This window comes from Ambystoma mexicanum, chromosome 5q (assembly GCF_040938575.1).
Source record: "Ambystoma mexicanum isolate Mex_15411 chromosome 5q, UKY_AmexF1_1, whole genome shotgun sequence".
NCBI lineage: Eukaryota > Metazoa > Chordata > Amphibia > Caudata > Ambystomatidae > Ambystoma > Ambystoma mexicanum.
The window spans coordinates 364587449-364607152 of record NC_090933.1 but is presented as its reverse complement, the minus strand read 5'-3'; the positions used below and the strand labels follow the sequence as shown (position 1 = coordinate 364607152).

Below are 19704 nucleotides of genomic sequence, written 5' to 3'. Positions count from 1 at the left end.
GGCCTGTCATGCCAGCAGCTCTGTGCTGTTTCGCTCTGCTGCCGCACCTCTGTTCATCACTTGCTGATGCTCCCCTTTCCTCTGCCTCATAAAGCTAGTCTCTTTGTGGCATTGGTACTTTGCTGTTGCGGGCGGCGGCTGTGAGCATTCCTGGCTCTACTGGGAGAGTGACACACTTTATTTTTGGTTGTATCTCGATCTGCAAAGCAAAATAATGACTGCCAGGTCTCTGCACCTTAATGCATAGTAAAAGTGAAGGTTCTGCTTTCAGAAATTATGGAATGGGGTTCAGGGTTAGGTTTCCCTGTACCCCCCCAACCCCACTCCCGTCCGACCTTCGATAAGGCCAAGACACTGGCTTTGACACTTATTTTAAATAGTATTTTCTCTCTTTTGTTTCATTCACCAAGTATAGACAATGTTTCCGCGTAAAATAGATTTCATTAACCTTTAACAGTCTTTGAGAATTGTGGAAAATCTTTCTTGATGTACTGTATGTTTTTGTTTTATTCTGTATTGAATTTGGGTTTATTTATCCAGGAACCTCAAGCTTTATATGGTGAAACAAAATGCATTCCAATAACCAAACTGGACAGAGCTGTGACAACTAGTGCAGTAAAAAAATATATTGAAGATGAAATGGCTAAGTATGTTGACATTAAATGTATAGTTATATACTTTGCTTTTATGATGTAGAGCAAATATTGACTATTTTGTTTGTTAGACTTCCAGATAGATTGTCAATATCCTGGCCAGAAGGAGATGAATTATTGCCAGATGAGATGAAGCATGCTGGAACTCCCATTGGTGAGCATCTGTTTTACTGTTTAATTTTAGCAACCTGATATTATTTTTATGTTAAAGGGTTTTGATTTCATGATTTATGATACTTTTACTTGCATTTTCTCTAGTCTATTGGTTGTAATGGATTGCATCTGTCCATATATTCCTCATAGATAACTTCCCTGTGCCCGTTTTTAGCCTGCGCGGGGGGGGGGCGCAGATCCGCGCCAAGTGCCGTCGGGACCATCGACCCCATGACACCGGAGACGACATCCTGTTCCATGCATATAGGACCACACCTCCTGACCTCAGTTCCTTTTTCCTTGCACCCAGCATGCTGTTTCCTCTGAACATAGCTCTTCACAGATGTCTAGCTGAGTTATGCCTGGATCTGGGAGTGCCTCAGACTTGAAGCCTGCAAAGATTGCGGCTAATATGTTGGTGTTGGACCACCAATAGGTATGCAATCTGGTGTTTGGGGACCGATTGCAACAGCGAGGACTGATTGCGAAACATTTTACTGCCCTACACAATGGCGACTCCCAACCCCTTCCATGTCCATGGATGGTATCATTCTAAGTGGCCCTGGGAGATTAAGAGAGAAAAAGTGGTCATCATGGAGATACAAGAGCAGGCTGAATCCTGGTCTACCGATGTGGAACATAGAAGAGATAGTAAAAAAAGAAAGCATACTAAGACAGCGTGCTCTAGGAGTAACTTGCACCACCCCTCTTCCACCTCTTCAAAAAAGAAGTGACACCACTTTGGAATGCATAAGGATTCTTCTCAAATGGAGTAGCAGGTAACCTTCCTCTCTGGGTCCTTCCACAAAGGGAAGACTGTATAACTCATACGCTACCAATCTTTTAAAAGGCCTGGGTGCTGGTGGCTACGAATGAAGATTCAGGATTCCCCACGCCTTTACAGCAAGGCAGTGGCAGCGGAAAGACAGCCATTTTTTCCACTCGATGGCAAGGAAAGTCCAGCAGTTGTAAACACCACTCGTCTTAGGTCTTTGTGGCAGAGCAATCGGCTGTGCTCACAGGTGCTGATAGTTGCGTCTCTTGTTCGACGGCACCAAAGGAGCATCAGTGTGTCATCAGAGTTTATTCCTGCATTCAGGCTGCAATTTATCTGGAAAATTAAAATACTTTGAGAATGGAGTGCTCGTACCCTTTGTCTGCCACTCACCTCGTGCAATATGTGTATTTCCCAAAGGAATTCTACCAGGAGGACACCGCCCAGACTGAACTGGCCTCAGATCTATGTGGTGCCAGTGGGCTAGGTACTTTGCCAGACCTGGACCTTATGCAAGCCTCTCACTATTTCCACCCAAAGCCTAGAGCCTAGGGAAAGACCATAGCGAATGTGATAGTCTGTTTGGCTTGTGACCCTGTCCAAAAGAGTGACCAATTATGAGTTTACAGATGTTCTGAATGGAGGTCCCAGGAATGAAACCCTTTTGTCCTGCTATCTCAGGCCCATTGAGATTGCTTAGGGAAAAGACACGCTCTACCCAGATAGTGGGTAAGGAGCTGGTAAAGTATAGACTGGCTCAGTCAAGTCAGAGGTTTTTTCAGTGCATCCTACTCCTGAAAGCCTTGTAGTTCTGGCTGCCAAAGCAGGGCTTAAAATCACCCCTTCATCTTCTCTCCGACTTGATTCGAAGAGCAAGAAACTGAATGCTGCGGGGGGAGGAGGGGTGACATTTTTTGCATTAGGTTGCCTACTGCAATGGCCAATTAGTTTTGACTTACACCTTGACTAAATACTCCTGTTTATTGTGGAATGTGTTGTCGGAAGCAACCCAATATCATACAGTCCTACAAATCTTAAAACGGACTAAAAGGTTTCCTCCATGCCAGCGCTGTTAATGAGTAAGACTGAACCTTCTCCCTAAGGCGTCAGATTTTCTCCTTTCACAAAAGATCAATTTACCATTATTTTACTATCTCACTGTTTTCAGGTAGAGTTAAGATTTCATTGTCTCAATTCCATGTGGCTCTTAAGCTTCTATGTCTGAAGCATAAGAGTTTTGAAAAGATGGCCAACTGTTGGTCTTTCTATCTTTTTATTGGTTATAGGACAAAACATCAAGAAACAAACACTATGTAACAATTACAACAAAGAGATGAACAACCAAATGTAGGGCAAACTACAGGGTTCCTTAGGCAGCAGAGGCGAACCTACACATTGCTAATAGTGGCACATGGTAGGCAAATTCATAGAGTAACATGTTAAGGGAGTTACATATTTAAAATTGTCTCAAATCATACCGGTGTTGATCAAATGTAACTATGCAATAGCGTAATTTATCCATGTGGGTGTATGCCTCAGCCTACATGGCGGTTTATCATCATATTGGCAGAATATTGCCTGCAAAAGGGCCCTCCATGCTTCCAAGTTCGTAGTAGGCGCAATCATACCACGCCTCAGAGCTCTATACTATTCCGCTGTTTTCGTAGTGGACCACTCCACCAGCTCTCTCCACCATAGGGCATAGCTGGGGCCTGTGTTAAGCTTCCAGGACATGGCTATTCTTCTTTTAACTAGTTTGTAGGCCAATTCCATAAGCCTGACTACATGTCGTGTCTTTTCCAGTCAGGGATGCATGCCAAGGAGGCCTTCTCTGGTAGTCCACTTGTACCTATTCATTCCCGCCTTCACCAAAGCACTCTGGATTTGGTGCCAAAAGGAGCTCACCCTCTGGCATAGCTAAAACATGTGTATAAAGTCAGCCGGTTCCCCAGCACACCATGGGCAACGGAATTGTGCGATGCTATGCGGGGGTCATGTACGTCCTATATAAAACATTTCATTGTACGAGCCTAAAGCGTGCGTTCCTGGACACTTTTTTAGGGAACAACATTGCTGCGTCCCACTGTTTATCATCGAACACGCACACCAAGTCTGCTTCCCATGCAACGTGCACACTCACTGCCTCAATAAGACATTGGTATATACGTGTCACAGGTTTCCAACCGTCTTCCAAGTTGTAGAGGGCAGCCATTGTGTTGTCGCATTTAGGCTCCTCGTGCCATATGGACCAGTGCGTTTTAGGGAATTTGGCAACCCTCATATGTCCCAAGAAGTGTTCTTTATTCAGCCCATAGTCCTCCATCATCTTCAAAAAATCTCGGAACACTCCCTCTTTAAAGACCTCACCCCATGCAGCCAGGCCCATTCCCTCCCACTTCCTGAACAAGGATAGAGCACCTTGATCTCTGCATAGGAACGCCGACAGAGGCATATTGGGCGAGTATACATGCTCTATGTTGAGGGCCCTTCTAATCTTGTTCCAGATCCGTGTTCCCAGCACGAACAGTGCCGGCTTGCTCGGAAGACATCTTTCCGCAATCCACAAGACCTTTAGGTTTATTGGCCTCAATGCTCCAGGCATCAGCGTACTATCAAGGGTCGTCTCATCTGAGAGATATGTAGCCAAGTATTGTGCCCGTGCAGCCAAATTATACAAACCACGGCAGCTGAACCCGTCTATCCGCATATCTCGAGCACAGCCAATGGGATCCCGCGTCTCTTCCCTCCCCAGATGAATCGATTCACCAGAGAGTCCAGGAACCTAGAAAATGCACTTGGGATAAAGTACGAGATAGTAGTAAAAAAAATACAATAGCCGTGGTAACGCCACCATCTTAATTAACACGACTCTCCCCATCAACGAGAGTGGTAGTAGTCCCCAGAATTTCTTAGATGCAGAGATCCCTTCAACGGCATGGACAGTATTATTTACAAGGCTGCGTTTAGGTTTGTGCCATATATTGACCCCCAGGTAACGAAATGAGTTAGTTTCCCACCTAATACCCAATGCCGGTGTCATGGCCTCTGTGCAAGGACCACTAGTTCCCTCATATAAAGGGTCCAGGTGGACCAAGTCCTGGCGCCTTTGGCGCCATGCTCATGAGAAAGTGTGCTCTGCACACTTTATTTCTGGTGCACGTATTCTTTCCGCCCCTGCAGGCTCCCCACGTGCATCCAGATCAGGCGTGGCCATAGGAAAACATTGGGCAGCACGTGCAGCATCCTCTGGGTGCAGCAAGGTGAGGCCACAAGGCGGAGCCAAGGGGGCATGGCTGGGACCAGGCTATATAAGCCTGCCCCGCCCCCATGCAAGCGCTTCGCATTAGTCTGCTTATAGCAGCGTACCGCTCACAGCCGCCTGAAACGCTCTTACCTGATTTCAGCAATACCATCGCTTGAAGCGCAGCTTACCTGACGCCAGCAACATCCTCTCCAGCGCACATCTTACTTGATTCCAGCAAAACCATTGCCTGAAGCGCATCTTAGCTGATTCCTGCGATACCATCGCCTGAAGCGCATCTTACCTGATTCCAGTAGTCACCGCAGTCGGAGCTCATCCTCACTTATTTTCCGGGCGTCTAAGCTACGCGGGAGCTCGTCTCGTTCAGCATCCTCGCCAATCCATCCATCCAGCAACCTCCGGCAGGCCTTCAGATAGCTGCCTCTCGTCACACGTCGCCAGGTCATCCCTGCAGGAGAAAAGGACAAACAAGGTTAGAAACAACATAAATACTTTACGCTACGGTCGCGCGCAACACATTCCTTGCGCTTGACCTTAGAACCAAACTTACCTTCTTCTTGGGACATCGTAAACTCCTCCGGCCCCCATTTGGACTAGCTTCCAACGCTGCGACTCCGCTGGGCCCTTCACTACCTTTTGGGGAAAAGGAAAGACATTACAAGGGTTACGGACAATAATCATGGAAAAAAGACATTGCAAAAGGATACGGACAATAATCATTGTTGCGAAACACTTATCTTGGAAGTAGATCAGCCACAGCCGGTCTGGGCTGCCACGCACATGGGCCAGTGAAGAAACTAGGTTCATTAAAGGCGCCCCTGCAGTTGAGAAGCAGGACGGAGAGCTCATCCTCATAAATAAACAGGTGAGACTATATGGGTAAACGCATGCTCATCTAGTTCTGGGAAGAAGGGTTCGAGGGAAATCACAGTCCGACCACAGCATTCTCACGCGGCCTCTCGCACTCTCTCACTGGCAGTGTCAGCAACCAGCCCAGTCCACATTACCAGAGCAGGGGAAGAAGCCTGATCCAGGGGAGCCAAGTCCAGGGAGGGCTGCAACCGTGCCTCAACGCCCCCGCAAAGACCAGGTGAGCGTAACAGAACGCGAAGACACTCTGAATCTCTGCCTGGGCATTATGGACATCTCACTGACGAGTTGGCCCAATTGCTGGTGGAACTGCGGGCCGAAGTACATGCTCCAGACAAGAAACCAATGCCTTAAGAAGGGACCTTATTGTAGCCTGAGAACAAACTGATGTCTTGGCAAGGCAGATGCTTTAGACACAGGCCGGGCAGGTTCCATTACCTGGAATTGCACAGACTCCTATGCCGCAGCCATCACCACCAGTTCAAGTGGTCCTCCTGGGGGCAGTGCCACTGGCCCCGTCCGAAGGTTTTACCAGCGATCCTACCAAGTATGCCATATTCATGAACCAATGTCACCTTCACTTTTTGTGCCGTCCTGGGGCCTTTCCTAACAATAGCGCAAGAGTCGCCTTTGTACTTTCATACTTGGGAGGCAGCGCAGCGGACTGGTCGATACCATTTGTAAATCAGGATGATCCTCTTCTCCGGAACTTTGGAGAATTCCAACGAGAACTGGAGAAATTGTTTGCTAGACACACCCAAGGACAAGCCCTGGATAACAAACAATTGTCCCTCAGACAGGGAAACCATGATCTGCTGACTTATATTGCTACCTTTAATCATCTCGTAGCACAGACAAATTGGCCAGAAGAGAATTGGACCATGCTATTTTACCGGGGATTGCATGGTGAACTAAAGGATGCTCTAGCCCAAGTGGCCAACCCTCCTGAATGCTGTGCATTTGTATTTGTTTTATTTGTATAGCGCAGGCCAGGCCCAGGGGCAACAGGGCGCATATCTTAGTAGAACATTACATTACATTACAAGTAAAGGAGCAGTACATTACATGTGGGGCATGTCATCACAAAGGTCCCAGCAGATTGCAACAAAGTAAACAATAGACGTTACAAATCGGGCATCGATCATCAGAACAAAGCAGGGTCCCGGATGGCCCGTCCAATACAGAGGAGCAGTTATTAGTAGGATGTAGCTAACCAGAGCTTGGCTTTGTGTTTGAATTGGTTGAATGAAGGTAGCGTTCTGATCATGAGTGGTACAGTGTTCCAGAGCTTGGCTGCCAGGACAGGGAAGCTAGCGCCTCCAGCAGAGTGGAGCTTGAATCTAGGGATCGCAAGGCCTTGGTTTTGTGTAGATCTGAGTGCTCGTGCTGGTGTATATTGAGTGAAGCGCAGAGTACATCACTCTGACTGTACATCACTCTGACTGTACAGCTGGACCACAGGTTGCAGGACCGAAAAATGGATCGCACAAGAACTGAAGGGAGGTCAGTCTATATGCGACCCCGGGACAATCTAGTCAAAGCCCACGAACCATCCGAGCCTATGCAGATCAGGGGATTGTGGGCTCCTATCTCCAAGGCAGAAAGAGAAAAGAGGAGATAACAACAACTCTTGTTTATACTGCGGAAGAGCAGGACATTTCCTCCGGGAATGCCCGGTAAACCCCCCCAAGAGAATAGTAGGTGCAACGGATAACGGCAACGAAGAGAAAGAACAAAACCTGGAAAACTCCAATGCCCGACAAGCGTAGGGGTCCACTTGTCGAGCGAAAAGAAGTAATCTGTACAGACCTCACATCTTGTCATCCGGGTACTCTTGGTCAACCACCAACAACCGTCAAAGGTACATGCCTTGGAGGTATACATTGATAGTGGAGCGGTGGGAAATTATATTGATCAAGATCTGGCTGCACAAATAGGCCTTCCCCTCCAGCAAAAGCTACAATCGGAAAACGTCACAGCAGTGGATGGTTCTCAGTTGTCATCCGGCCCAGTGACGCAACATTCCGACAGTCATGCTGATGTGTCAGGATGGTCATCGGGATGAAATCTCTTTCGATCTTATCGGGGCTCCTCAGTTCCAAATGATCTTAGGAAGGCCTTGGCTGGAAACCCATAACCCCACGATCGACTGGCGAACACGAGTGCTGACCTTTCCTCAAGAATGCGCCAATCGTTGCTACCACAAAAGCGTGAAGAGCCATGAACTCAAGACAAAATTTATCCTGGGGCTCTCTGGTTCCCTACCTCCCGAATATCTGGATTACCTGGACATGTTCCAAAAGGAGCAAGCAAACTCCCAGCCTCCACATAGACCTTACGACTGCCAGATCGATCTGGTGTCTGGAGCACAAATCCCCTGGAGTAGAATGTACGCTCTAATAGAGCAAGAAAACCAGCATCTGAAGTCTTATCTGGATCAGTACCTAGCTAACGGATTCATCCGTCGGTCTAAGTTTCCTGCCTCCTCGGCTCTTTTTCGTACCAAAGAAAGAGGGCGACTTAAGAACTTGTATAGATTATAGAGCCCTGAACCAAATCACAGTAAAAAACAGATATCCCCTGCCACTCATCCCGGAGCTGCTAGATCAGGTAAAGAATGCTCAAATCTTCGCAAAACTGGATCTATGAGGAGCCTACCGCCTTGTGAGAGTTAAAAAGGGAGACGAGTGGAAGACGGCATTCCGAACCAAATACTGACTTTTCGAGTATCCGGTCATGCCCTTTGGTTTATGTAATGCACCAGCGGCATTCCAATTCTTCATGAACCATGTGGTTCACAAATTATTGGACGTTTGCGTGCTCGTTTACATTGATGACATTCTTATCTACTCAACATCCACAGAGCATCCTATTGGCCATGTAAGGGTAGTTCTGAGAAAGTTTCGTCAGCATCAGCTGTTTGACAAATTGTAAAAATGCTTCTTCCATGTCACAGAAGTTGAATTTGTGGGCTTCATGCTTACCCCACGAGGAGTTCACATGGACACCCGCAAGGTGGATGCTATCCTTCAGTGGCCATCCCCAACATCCACAAAAGGAGTACAAAGTGTGCTCAGATTTGCCAATTGTTACCGACGGTTTATCCCAAGGTTTTCGCAAATAGTTCATCCAATCACTTCCCTACAGAGAAAAAAATCAGGAATTCTTCTGGTCCCCCGAAGCAGAAAACACCTTCCAGGAATTCAAACTTGTCTTCACCACAGCACCAGTTCTTAGCCATCCCCGACCTGCCAGATGTGGTCCAAACAGACGCCTCCAGCATAGCCATGGGAGCAGTATTATCTCAAAAGGACCCGGACACGGGGCAATGTAAGTTTTCCACGCCGGAATTAAACTATGCAATCACTGACAAGGAACTACTACCAATCAAAGGAGCCTTCAAAACCTGGAGACACTACCTTTTAGGGGCAAGACACACGGTCAAAGTTATCACAGATCACCGTAATCTGCAATACTTGAAAACTGCCAAGGCCCAATCCTCATGCCAGCTTCCCTGGGCTCTCTTCTTTGGTGAATATGATTTTGTCATTACTTGCAGACCTGGAGTACGTAATGGGAAAGCAGATGCCCTGTCACGCATGGGTGAGGACAAAGAAGCTTTCACAACATCCGAGCCAGTGGCCATTATTCCCGAAGAACGGATCCGAAACCAGATCGCCGAAACCACCTGTTGGGAGGACTTAAAGACCGATCTTCAATCTCGGATGAACCAAACAGCTCAACAGGGGTGGTTGAATAAGGGAGACCAATACTCCATCAAAAATGACCTACCCTATTTTCAAGGAAGGCTATATATTCAGGACAAGAAAATGCAAAACCAAATAATAGCAAACTACCACGGATCATTAGTGGAAGGACATCCGGGGATTGCAAAGACTCGGGCCAAAATTCAAAAGAGCTATTGGTGGCCAACCTGGAGAAAAGACGTTGTCCAATTTATTGCGACTTGTGGTGTTTGCGCGCAACAAAAATCCCAGAAGTTAAGTCCCGCTGGGTTACTACGTCCATGGCATACGCTGTCTATGGACTTTATCACCGATCTTCCTCCTTGTGACAGGTTTAACACGATCCTGGTCATTGTAGACTTATTCTCCAAGATGGCGCATTTTATTCCATTGAAGGGCCTTCCCACTGCTTCTTTCTCTCGCCACTGTATTTTTGGAACAAATTGTCAAGTTACACGGTTTCCCGTCCGTATTGATTTCAGATTGTGGAACACAATTCGTCTCAGCTCTCTGGAAGAGGTGCTGTAAATAGCCAAAATTGACCTTCGGCTATCCACGAGTCACCATCCCCAAACCGATGGTCTAACTGAACGGACCAATCAGACCCTGAAGCAATACCTGAGATGTATGCTGCAACAAACCGAGGAGTCCTGGAAAAATATCCTCTGGTTAACCGAATTTTCCTACAATAACTCTATCAACTCTAGCACCGGAGAAACCCCATTCTACACAATGCACGGTTGACATCCTCGCACGTCCTTCTTTGATTCCACTTGACGAACTGGAAATGCCAGCAATTACCACATTGCATAAGACCATTACTCGAACCCTTAAAGAAGCAACAGAAAACCTGACCAGAGCCAAAGAACAACAGAAAAAGTTTGCAGACCGACATTGAAGAGAGGCCCCGCATTACGAAGTCGGAGATAAAGTATGTTTGGCATCCAAGAACATTCCATTGAAAGGACCCCATGCCTTCCGTCCCAGGTATCTGGGACCTTATCCCATCAAAGCCATCATTAACCCTGCTGCCATGAAATTGGATTTACCAGCCAATATGCGGATCCATCCCATATTCCATGTTTCTCTCCTGAAACCAATGAAACCAGATACTCGGATTAAGACACCACCCGAGCCTGATATCATAGAAGGAGAACCGGAATACAAAATCAAAGCCATTCTGGATTACAAGATAGTGCGATCTAAACTGTACTACCTGATCGACTGGGAAGGTTATGGACCTCAAGACTGCACATGGGAACCTGTTGACTTCATCCATGCCCCACGACTAATCGGACAATTCCATCGTAACAATCCCGCCAAACCAGGACCTGGGGGAAGAACCCCCATGAGAGGGTTCTTGAGAGGGAGTGCTGTCATGGCCACTGGGCAAGGACCACTAGTTCCATCATATACTTTATTTCTGGTGCACATGTTCTTTCCGCCCCTGCAGGGTCCCCACGTGCATCCAGGTCAGTCGTGGCCATACGAAAAAAATTTGGGCTGCATGTGCAGCATCCTCTGGGTGCGGCAAGGTGGGGCCACAAGGCAGAGCCAAGGGCGCGTGGCTGGGACCAGGCTATTTAAGCCTGCCCCGCCCGCATGCAAGCACTTCGCGTTACTCTGCTTATAGCAGCGTAACGCTCACCGCTGCCTGAAGCGCTCTTACCTGATTTCAGCAATACCATCGCTTGAAGCGCAGCTTACCTGACTCCAGCAACATCATCTCCAGAGCGCATCTTACCTGATTCCAGCCTGACTCCTGATTGGGGAGAGGGAAATACATTACAAGGGTTACGGACAATAATCACGGAAAAAAGACATTGCAAAAGGATACAGACAATAATCATTGTTGAGAAACACTTACCTTAGGAGTGGATCAGCCACTGCCAGTCTGGGCTGCCACGCACATGGGCCAGTGAAGAAACTAGGTTAATTAAAGGTGCCCCTGCAGTTGAGAAGCAGGACGGAGAGCTCGTCCTCATAAATAAACAGGTGAGACTATATGGGTAAGCGCATGCTCATCTCGTTCTGGGAGGAAGGGTTTGAGGGAAATCACAGTCCGACCACAGCATTCTCTCGGCCTCTCGTACTATCTCAGGGGCAGTGTCAACAACCAGCACAGTCCACACTACTAGAGCAAGGGAAAGAAGCCTGATCCAGGGGAGTCAAGTCCATGGAGGGCTGCAACCGTGCCCCAACGCCCCCGCAGAGACCAGGTGAGCGTAACAGCCGGGAGATCATTCGGGTCACAGGTTCGCAATCTTGCCAATGGGAAAATACAAGATTTTTCTTTACCGAACGAAATGCCAGTCAACCCCGCAAAGTTATCCAATACATCCAATATCACTGTGAGATTATACACAGGATCATGTACATACAAGAGGCAGTCATCTGCGTACAGCGAGATTAAGTGACACGTTCACTCAACCGCCCTGCTTTCGCAAATTTAAATCGTAGAAACACTGCTAATGGTTCCAGTGCAAGGATGCACAAAATGGGCAACAGCGGACAACCTTGTCTGGTGTCTGTTTTTTCCAGGGGTCAGACACATGTTTACCAGTGAACACCTTAGCAATTGGCTCAGAATATATTAATTTAACCCACCAGGAGAATCCTTCAAAGATACCAAAACCGGCCAGCGCTGCGTACATCCACTGCCAATACACAGAATCAAAAGCTTTAATGGCATCTAACCAGACAATCGCATACGGGGCGTCATGCGATCAGGACCTATCAATAACGCATCGTACTCTCCTCAAATTCAGGAAGGTGTTTATTCGCAGGACAAAATCCGTTTGGTCATGGTGTATCAAGGCACTGATAACCTGTTTCAGCCGTCCAGCTAATAGCTCAGTCAATATTTTAATGTTTTGAATCGACAACGGTCTGTAGGAGTCGCATAAGCACTGTTGCTTCCCTGGTTTAAGGACTGTGACTATCAAGGACTTGCGCATGCTATCTGACAGCCAGCCTCATATGCTTCTTCAAAAACCCGGAGGACTATCGGCACCAACGCATCATTTTAGGCTTTGTAAAATTCACTTGGCAAATCATCTCCCCCTGGGGCCCTACCAGTTTGTAGTGAAACTATAACGCTCTACAGCACATTTTCCGTTATTGGTGCCTCTAGGGCCGCAGCCTGTTCCGCTGTCAATTTGGGCAGGTTAATAATCGCCAGAGTATAACATATGTCCGCATCATCCACCTTACCATCTATACCATACAAATTCTGATAATATCTACTAAAGACGTCATTAATAGCAGCCTGGGATCTCCAAGTTTCACTGCATTCGTCCTTAATTTCAGTAATCACATGCCTAGGCTTTTCGTTCTTGCACAACCATGCCAATAGTCGGCGGCTTTATCTCCTTCCCCATGCATTTTAGACACAGATACACTATAGTCAAATTTCCTGAGTCGTTCCCAGGTTTCTGTGTAAGCTACTCGCAAGGGTAGCAAGGCGACCTCATCTGAACCCCCTTCAGATGCCTCTCCTTCAAGCCTCGCTATTTCATACTCTGCATTAAGTTCCAGCATCAGAATTCTCCTAATTCCCACCGCCTTTGCAATAGACTCCCCTTTCACCACCACCTTAAGGGCTTCCCATACCGTGCTGCATTTTTCCCTCTACCAACATTTGCCTCAATGTAATAACATATAACTTCATCCAGATGGCCGTGAACGGTCTCATCCGAGAGGGCGTTCACCGGCATGCGCCAGGTTGGAATCTGGGCAGGTGGTCCCGGCAATACCCAGGTAGCCATCAGTGGGGAGTGGTCCGATATGGTCCTGCCAACATAAATCGCATCTATAAATTCGATAAAGCTCTCCTTTCCAGTGAAAAGATAGTCTATTCTAGTATGGATTTTGTGCGGTGGCGAATAGAAAGAATAGGATTGTTTGTCCCCATTGAGTGCCCGCCAAATGTCTATCAGGGAGAGGTTCTGTAATATAGTGCCTAAGGTACTAGCCGTGGCGGAAAGTTGTACATATCTATTATCAGATCTATCAAGTGTAGGGTTTAATGTGCAGTTAAAGTTGCCCCCCACTTCCAGAAAGTTCCCCTTAGGTGCGACAGTTTTTCATACAGGGAGCGGTAGAAGGATGATGCATTGTGATTAGGGGCATAGGTGATCACGATACAAACCTCTCTAATTCCACACACAATTACCAGCCGTCTCTGGTCATCAGTTTCTACATTGTGCATACTCAAACGGAACTGACCCAGCAATCCACACCAGGACACCCCTTGCGTTTCTTGAATGAGGAACTATAGGCCACCCCTCCCCATTTGGGAATACATTTAGCTAGATCTTCTCCGTATAGGTGTGTCTCCTGTAGCAAGGTTATATCAATCTGTCGCCGCCGCAAATAAGAGGCAATCCTGAGCTATCTCATCTAAGAGTGTTAGGCAGAATCCTGTGCAGTGCCCTTAGGGACCACTACAGACAATTACGACTACAGGTGGCAATACAGGTTTTACCTTTGGTACAAGCCTGTACTACTATGTTAAAGTGGTAGCAGTAGCGGAGCAGCCAGACTTATCTCAAGGCTACATGAGCAGTAGCAGAGATTACACAAAGGGACCACAATTACTGTAACTCAAGCAAGCACTGCCTCAAGGTCTCAGGTAAAAATAGAAGTACATTTATTTTTAAACCGTTTGTTATAAACACAACACTTCTATTAATTCAAAATCACACGTAAAATACACTACAACCAACCAATCCACTTTGGTACACTCTAACTCAAGGTAAGTACCCTAGGTTTTAACAGGCCGGTGTTGTGAAACAAAAGACGTTACCGGGAGTACGTATGCAATCACTTTTTGACAGTAATGATATTTCGGTCTTACTAAAGAAACGCGTATCCACGGCAAGAAATGTTACCGGGGCAAAAACACACTTAGCACTTGAGTTAACCAGAGAGAGTTGAGGGCAAAAATCATAGGCAATACTTTTGTCAAGCAGACAAAATCAGAGAACACGTGTTGACAGAAATTCAAGAGTCAATAGGCCAGAGCTAGTGTCAAGTGGAACCGGGTTCCTCACACAGTCGGACAGTTCAAGATTCAACGTTGCCAGGCGTACTTAGATATTGTCAACAGATGAAGCAAAAGTTATAAGGAGGTAAGACCAGGGCAAGCCTTGGAGGCGAAGAAAAGGGATTCACCCTAATTCCTCAAGCAGAACACAATACCTTATTCAATTAAGAAGCTGGTGCCACGGCAGTTGTTCCTGGTAGTTTACTGCAGACCCACGGTTCCTGGAGCTTCGGTACGAAGGAGGACGTCAGGAGGGGTCTGCGCCACACAGGGATGACGCTGGCAGCAGCGACGGTGAATAAAAGGTGCGCTCCTTAAAAACAGGAGAGGCTCTTCAGATGGCTATTCGGACCACTACAGCAGTGTGCAGCGATTTCGCCCAAGAAGAGGATCCTCTGGCTGTGGAAGATGAGCTGGTTGTCCCCACCAGGCTCAAGGGAAGAAGACTCCGGACTGGATCTTTTCTGGTCGTCGTAGGGTAGATAGCTCATGACTGCAGCAGGGCTTCACCGGGACGGGGTAGTTGCAGCAGCCATCGTCTTCTCCGCTTCTCTTCGGTTCCTTGTAGTTCCAGTGGTGACTCTGACTTCTAGCCCAAGAGACCTGCCTTTTATGTGAAAATCCTCCATTCACACAGCCTGGCTGTCAATCACGCAGCAGGGGAGTTGTCCAGCCCGGACAACCACCTCAGCCAATCATGGCAAAGTGCGATTTGGGTTTCTTAGGATACCCTGTGCAGGGGTGACTACACCCCTCCCTCACATTCAGCCCACCTGGACACCCAGGCGCCTGGAGGAGGGCTTCTTGGCAGAAGCCCACCAAAAGACAGTGAACAAAGAAGGCAAACCTGGTTTGCCACGCAAAGTAAAACACAAGAAGGACTTTAACAAAAAGAAATGGCGAATAAACCTGACCGGAGCCAAAAGAAAAAGTATTTGGTCAAGTGGGTTTAAGTTTGAGGCTAATATAATAGCCTAAAACAATATCACGTTTGTATAGTATAATCGCGGTAGAAAAGTTAGGGTAGATACCACTGCCACCAACCAAGTCTAAATGTTAAGAGCGAAACAATGCTCTAGGAGGTACAGATAGAAACCTCTTCCAGTACTCCATGTAAGATGGGGTTTACTGGATCTGTGGTTAAATGACTAAGTAAAGTTAATGGCAACTTTACCCTTTTCTGGGGGACAGTAGTCGGCCTCAGAAATGGAGTCGGTGGGAAGTCTAAAAGACAACCCTGTGTCACTGCACTGAAGGTGCTGTATAACACACAAAAGAAGGGTGCTACTGAAGTGAGGTACTCCAGAGTCCACAATCACAAAAGCAGATGAAATACACATGGCAAAAACACAGGTAGGAGTGGGAAAAAAGAGGCACACTCTTACCAAGTGAAAAAAATAACTCCTGAAATCCAGCAAAGCTGCTGGGGAACTCACTAGGTGAGGGGAATTAGCCATAAAATGAGAATTCTCCCTAACAAAGAGGACATGCCCCTGACAATCCAGGAGGCGATACTGAATGTGGTCATCCCTCCAAGCAGCGAATGTGCTCTCCCCCCTCCATGTTCTCTCAATATTCTAATAAAAAGTACCCACATTCTTCGATCAACAAACATTGTATCCCGTACAATGTCAACTGTTGTCTTTCTCATCACATCCCATGCAGCCCCCACGCAATGCATGTTCCCCCAGCCACCCGATCCTGCCAGAACAGTGCCCAAAACTAGCAGCAACAAGCTTGAGCCAACATAAACCAAAACCGTTGAATAAAAGCTGTGGCTCAACAGCAGAGTGCTGTTCAAGCCTGCCCGCCTTCTCCTCCCCCTCAGGAACAGTCGTGTTCCAGTGGTCCACTGGTATGGGGATACCTGTCTTAGCAGAGACCCCCGTTTTCACTTTCATCTCTGGGTGGGGTGTCACCCATGCCACGGTAGTCTAACCAAGTTTTGTCCCGACTGGCACATGCACCACTACTAAGGCATCGTAGTCATCAATTGGGGAGAACCATGCGCTTTATTGTGCAGTGTACTGATTTCATTGGATTGGGCCATGCGTCCGCACATCAGGTAAGCTGCTCCCCGGTCAAATGCCTCCACTTCTCCCTGACTCCCTCGCAAGACCCGGCTCTAGGCCCTTCTCACCTATCCATTGATGTGCCTGGCCGGGTTGGTCAAAAATAATGCCCTGTCCTTATATATCACCTTTTAGTTTAGCCAGGTACAACAGCATGTACTTGTGTCCTAGGGCACAGAGTCTCTCTTTGGTTAGAACAAACATGTTCCTCTTCGTTAGTGTGAGCGGTGTATAATCTGGATATATGGGCAGTCGTGAAAATACACGCTCATTTGAGCCCCCCTATCTAGAGAACCTGAGGATAGTCTCTTGGACTCAGGAGTTAAGGATCAGGCTAGGTGGTGCACCTGGTGGTGGGCGATGGGCCAGTGAACTGAGACGTCTCCACTGTGAAGCTCTGGGCTATAGCTTCCCTGGGCCGATTTCGTGCAGCAATACATTTTTCGACTTAGGTCGTCATGTCAGAGCCCTCTTCACCTTCGCTATGCCCCAGTATTCTGGCATTGTTACAGCGCGATCTACCATCAGCCTCCACTGCTCTTTGCTCCAGTGCCTTGTGTTTATGTACCAGCTCAGTGACTGTCTGTTCCAAAGCCTCTGTGGTGTTCTTCGTAGACCAGATTTAGGCCTTGTCTGCTACCCGGGTTGATAGCAAGTGCACATCCTGCCTGAGGGGGTGAACACCAGTCTTAATTTCATTGATTTTATGTTCTATAGAGATGCACAGTGCTCCAATTGCTGCTAGTACTTTGTCCTCCTGGTCAGATGGGCGTGGGTCACATATCGCTGGTGGAACTCTGTCAGGTTCCAGGGGGAGTTCCTTGTGGCCTCCCTAGATGTGCAGGAGTCCATGATGGTATTCTTCTGGATATTCTTCCCCTTAGATCCCGGCATATCAATATTAGTTAACCACCGTAGGTGGGGACTCTGTTGGAGGGGAGGGTAAATTACTGCACAAAGTATTGTATGTCCAGACGCGCCTCAACGTCCCCAGATGGTCTCCAGCCAGCGCGGCCTCCACTTATTACCCAGTTTCACTCTAAGGGCGTCCAGGATGTTGCCTTCATCTAAGATGTCACCATTTGGGTCAGCCCGGAGTCTGCAATGGCCAAGCACCCGGCGGCAGGCTCGTTCTTGGCCTTACCAGGCATAAGCTTCCAGCATCTCACAGCAGACACGTCTTGTCATCCCAGTAGCCTCCTTCTAAGTAGATTGCCAGATTCTCAGGTCTAGCCCAGCAATGTATCAGCCATCCATAAAAGGGGTTTAGTAGGAGTGCAGAGGTTGCTTTGTCAAATTATGCTGTCTGCTGTGGCGCCAGCTCATGTGTGAATTACTCGGGTAATACACGTTCCAGTGATCCGTGAGGAAGAGTATCGGCAGCCCCTACAGCTTTGTTCTGTTTAGCATCAACAATTCCGCTCATGGGGTGTCTCACACGGGGCTCGCTCACCAGCTATATAAACAGTGCAGATCTTTTGTGGCGCAGCCAGTCCAGCTGCTCTCCTAGAGTCTGTCAAAGGTGGTAGTTCTCACCTGGGTTTCGCCGTCTGTATTGCTAGAGGAATTCTCGGAGTCCATCCGGATTGAAACCTCTTCTTCTTTTTCTGGGGATCTAGACGGGCGGAAGAAAGGTAGAAAACACTGCTATAGAAAGACAGAGAAACAGAACTAAAGTCGGCAGAACGGGAAAGCCAGACAGAACCATTGGCGAGGGCAACACGCAGAACGGCTCGTCGGCGGGAAGGAAAACTAGAGAAAAACTAGACAAGGGCTCAGAAGAAAACGTCAGAAAAAAGGGAGGCAAAGTGGGCAAAAGTTCAGAGAGTAGTTCTACCAAAGGTAAAACAAAGTGAGCAGAAAGAATATTTTCCTAGAGTTTCAACGCGCTGAGGGGCGGGGCCAAGGAAGTGATATAGGATCCAGTTCAGAAAGACTAGTACCAGGGAACAGATGGCACGTTAATGGTGGAGTTTCCAGCGTGTTCAGCGTTTCCATGCTCCAGCCCTCGTGACAGAGTCTCCCTCTTGGACACAGCAGCACTCTCTTAGGGAGAATTATCTTAAAAGGCTAATTTCCCTTACCTATAGAGTCCCCCAGCAGCTTTGCTGGTTTTCCAAGGTTTCGTTTTTACTCCTGCAAAGAGTGAGACTCTTTTTCTCACTCTAAGGCATATGTATGATGTGTGTTTCAGGCTATTTTTGTGCTTATGGGCTATCGAGTTTTTCTCACACCCTAGGTATCATCTTTTTACATGTGTGTTACACAGCACCCTCAGTGCAGTAACAGAGGGGTGTCATAGTGACCCCTAAACATAGACTCCATACCCTGGGACTGACTACTGTCTCCCACGGCATGCAAAGTTACCATTGACTTTGCTAGTCAATAGTTATGAACAAAACCAGTACAAACCATCTTACTATGGAGGTACTGGGAAAGGTTAATAGTTTTTCCCTGGTGTTCATTTTCGAGAGGGTACTATTCAGTCCCTCTCTCCAAAGTTTCTGGCTGGTGGCAGTGGTTACTACCATAAATATTCGACCGCAAATATTTTCCTATGGGATTTTCCCATTGTTCGAGGCTACCACTTTTACTGACTGCCTCTAACGTACCGCCAGGTTATTTTAATATTAACTTTACTCCGGTGGGTTTCTATTGCCAGATCTTTAATAATATTTCTTTCCCGTATCGCTCTCTGCAATCCAAACCGAGATCGGGGCCCTTTGTTTGTCCTTTTGGCGGGCTTCTGGACAGAAGTTCTCCTTTAGGCGCTAGTGAGTCTGGGGTAGACAGGATGTGTGGGAGGGGGAATTGGCACCCTAGACAGGGTTGCCTAAGCAACCCAAGTCACACTCTGCCCTAATAGGCTGGGGGGGGTTATCCTGCTAGGATAGCCACCCCACTGTGTGAGTGACCGCTAGGCTGTGTGAATGGGGGTTTTTCTACATAAAAGCAGGGACCTGCGGACTGGAAGATAGACATCGGCACTGGACCTGAGAAATCCGAGGAGGAGGGAAGCCAAAGACATCTGCAACGACTGAACCACCGGTGAAGCCCTGCTGCAGATCCTCACCACTTTTCTCCAACGACAAGAGAAGATCTTCACCTGCAAGAGCCTTCTTCCCT

General features: G+C 47.5%; 1 protein-coding gene across 2 annotated transcripts in view; it reads left to right on the top strand.

Annotated features, from left to right (window-relative positions):
* Window positions 1–19704, top strand: part of SMCHD1 (structural maintenance of chromosomes flexible hinge domain containing 1) — a 3133956-nt gene that overhangs the window by 853105 nt on the left and 2261147 nt on the right. For both annotated transcript variants that reach the window (XM_069620859.1, XM_069620860.1), the window contains exons 15-16: window positions 541–647; window positions 725–807. In XM_069620859.1, the coding sequence (XP_069476960.1) occupies window positions 541–647; window positions 725–807 (190 nt within the window). The remainder of the gene's footprint in view (window positions 1–540; window positions 648–724; window positions 808–19704) is intronic.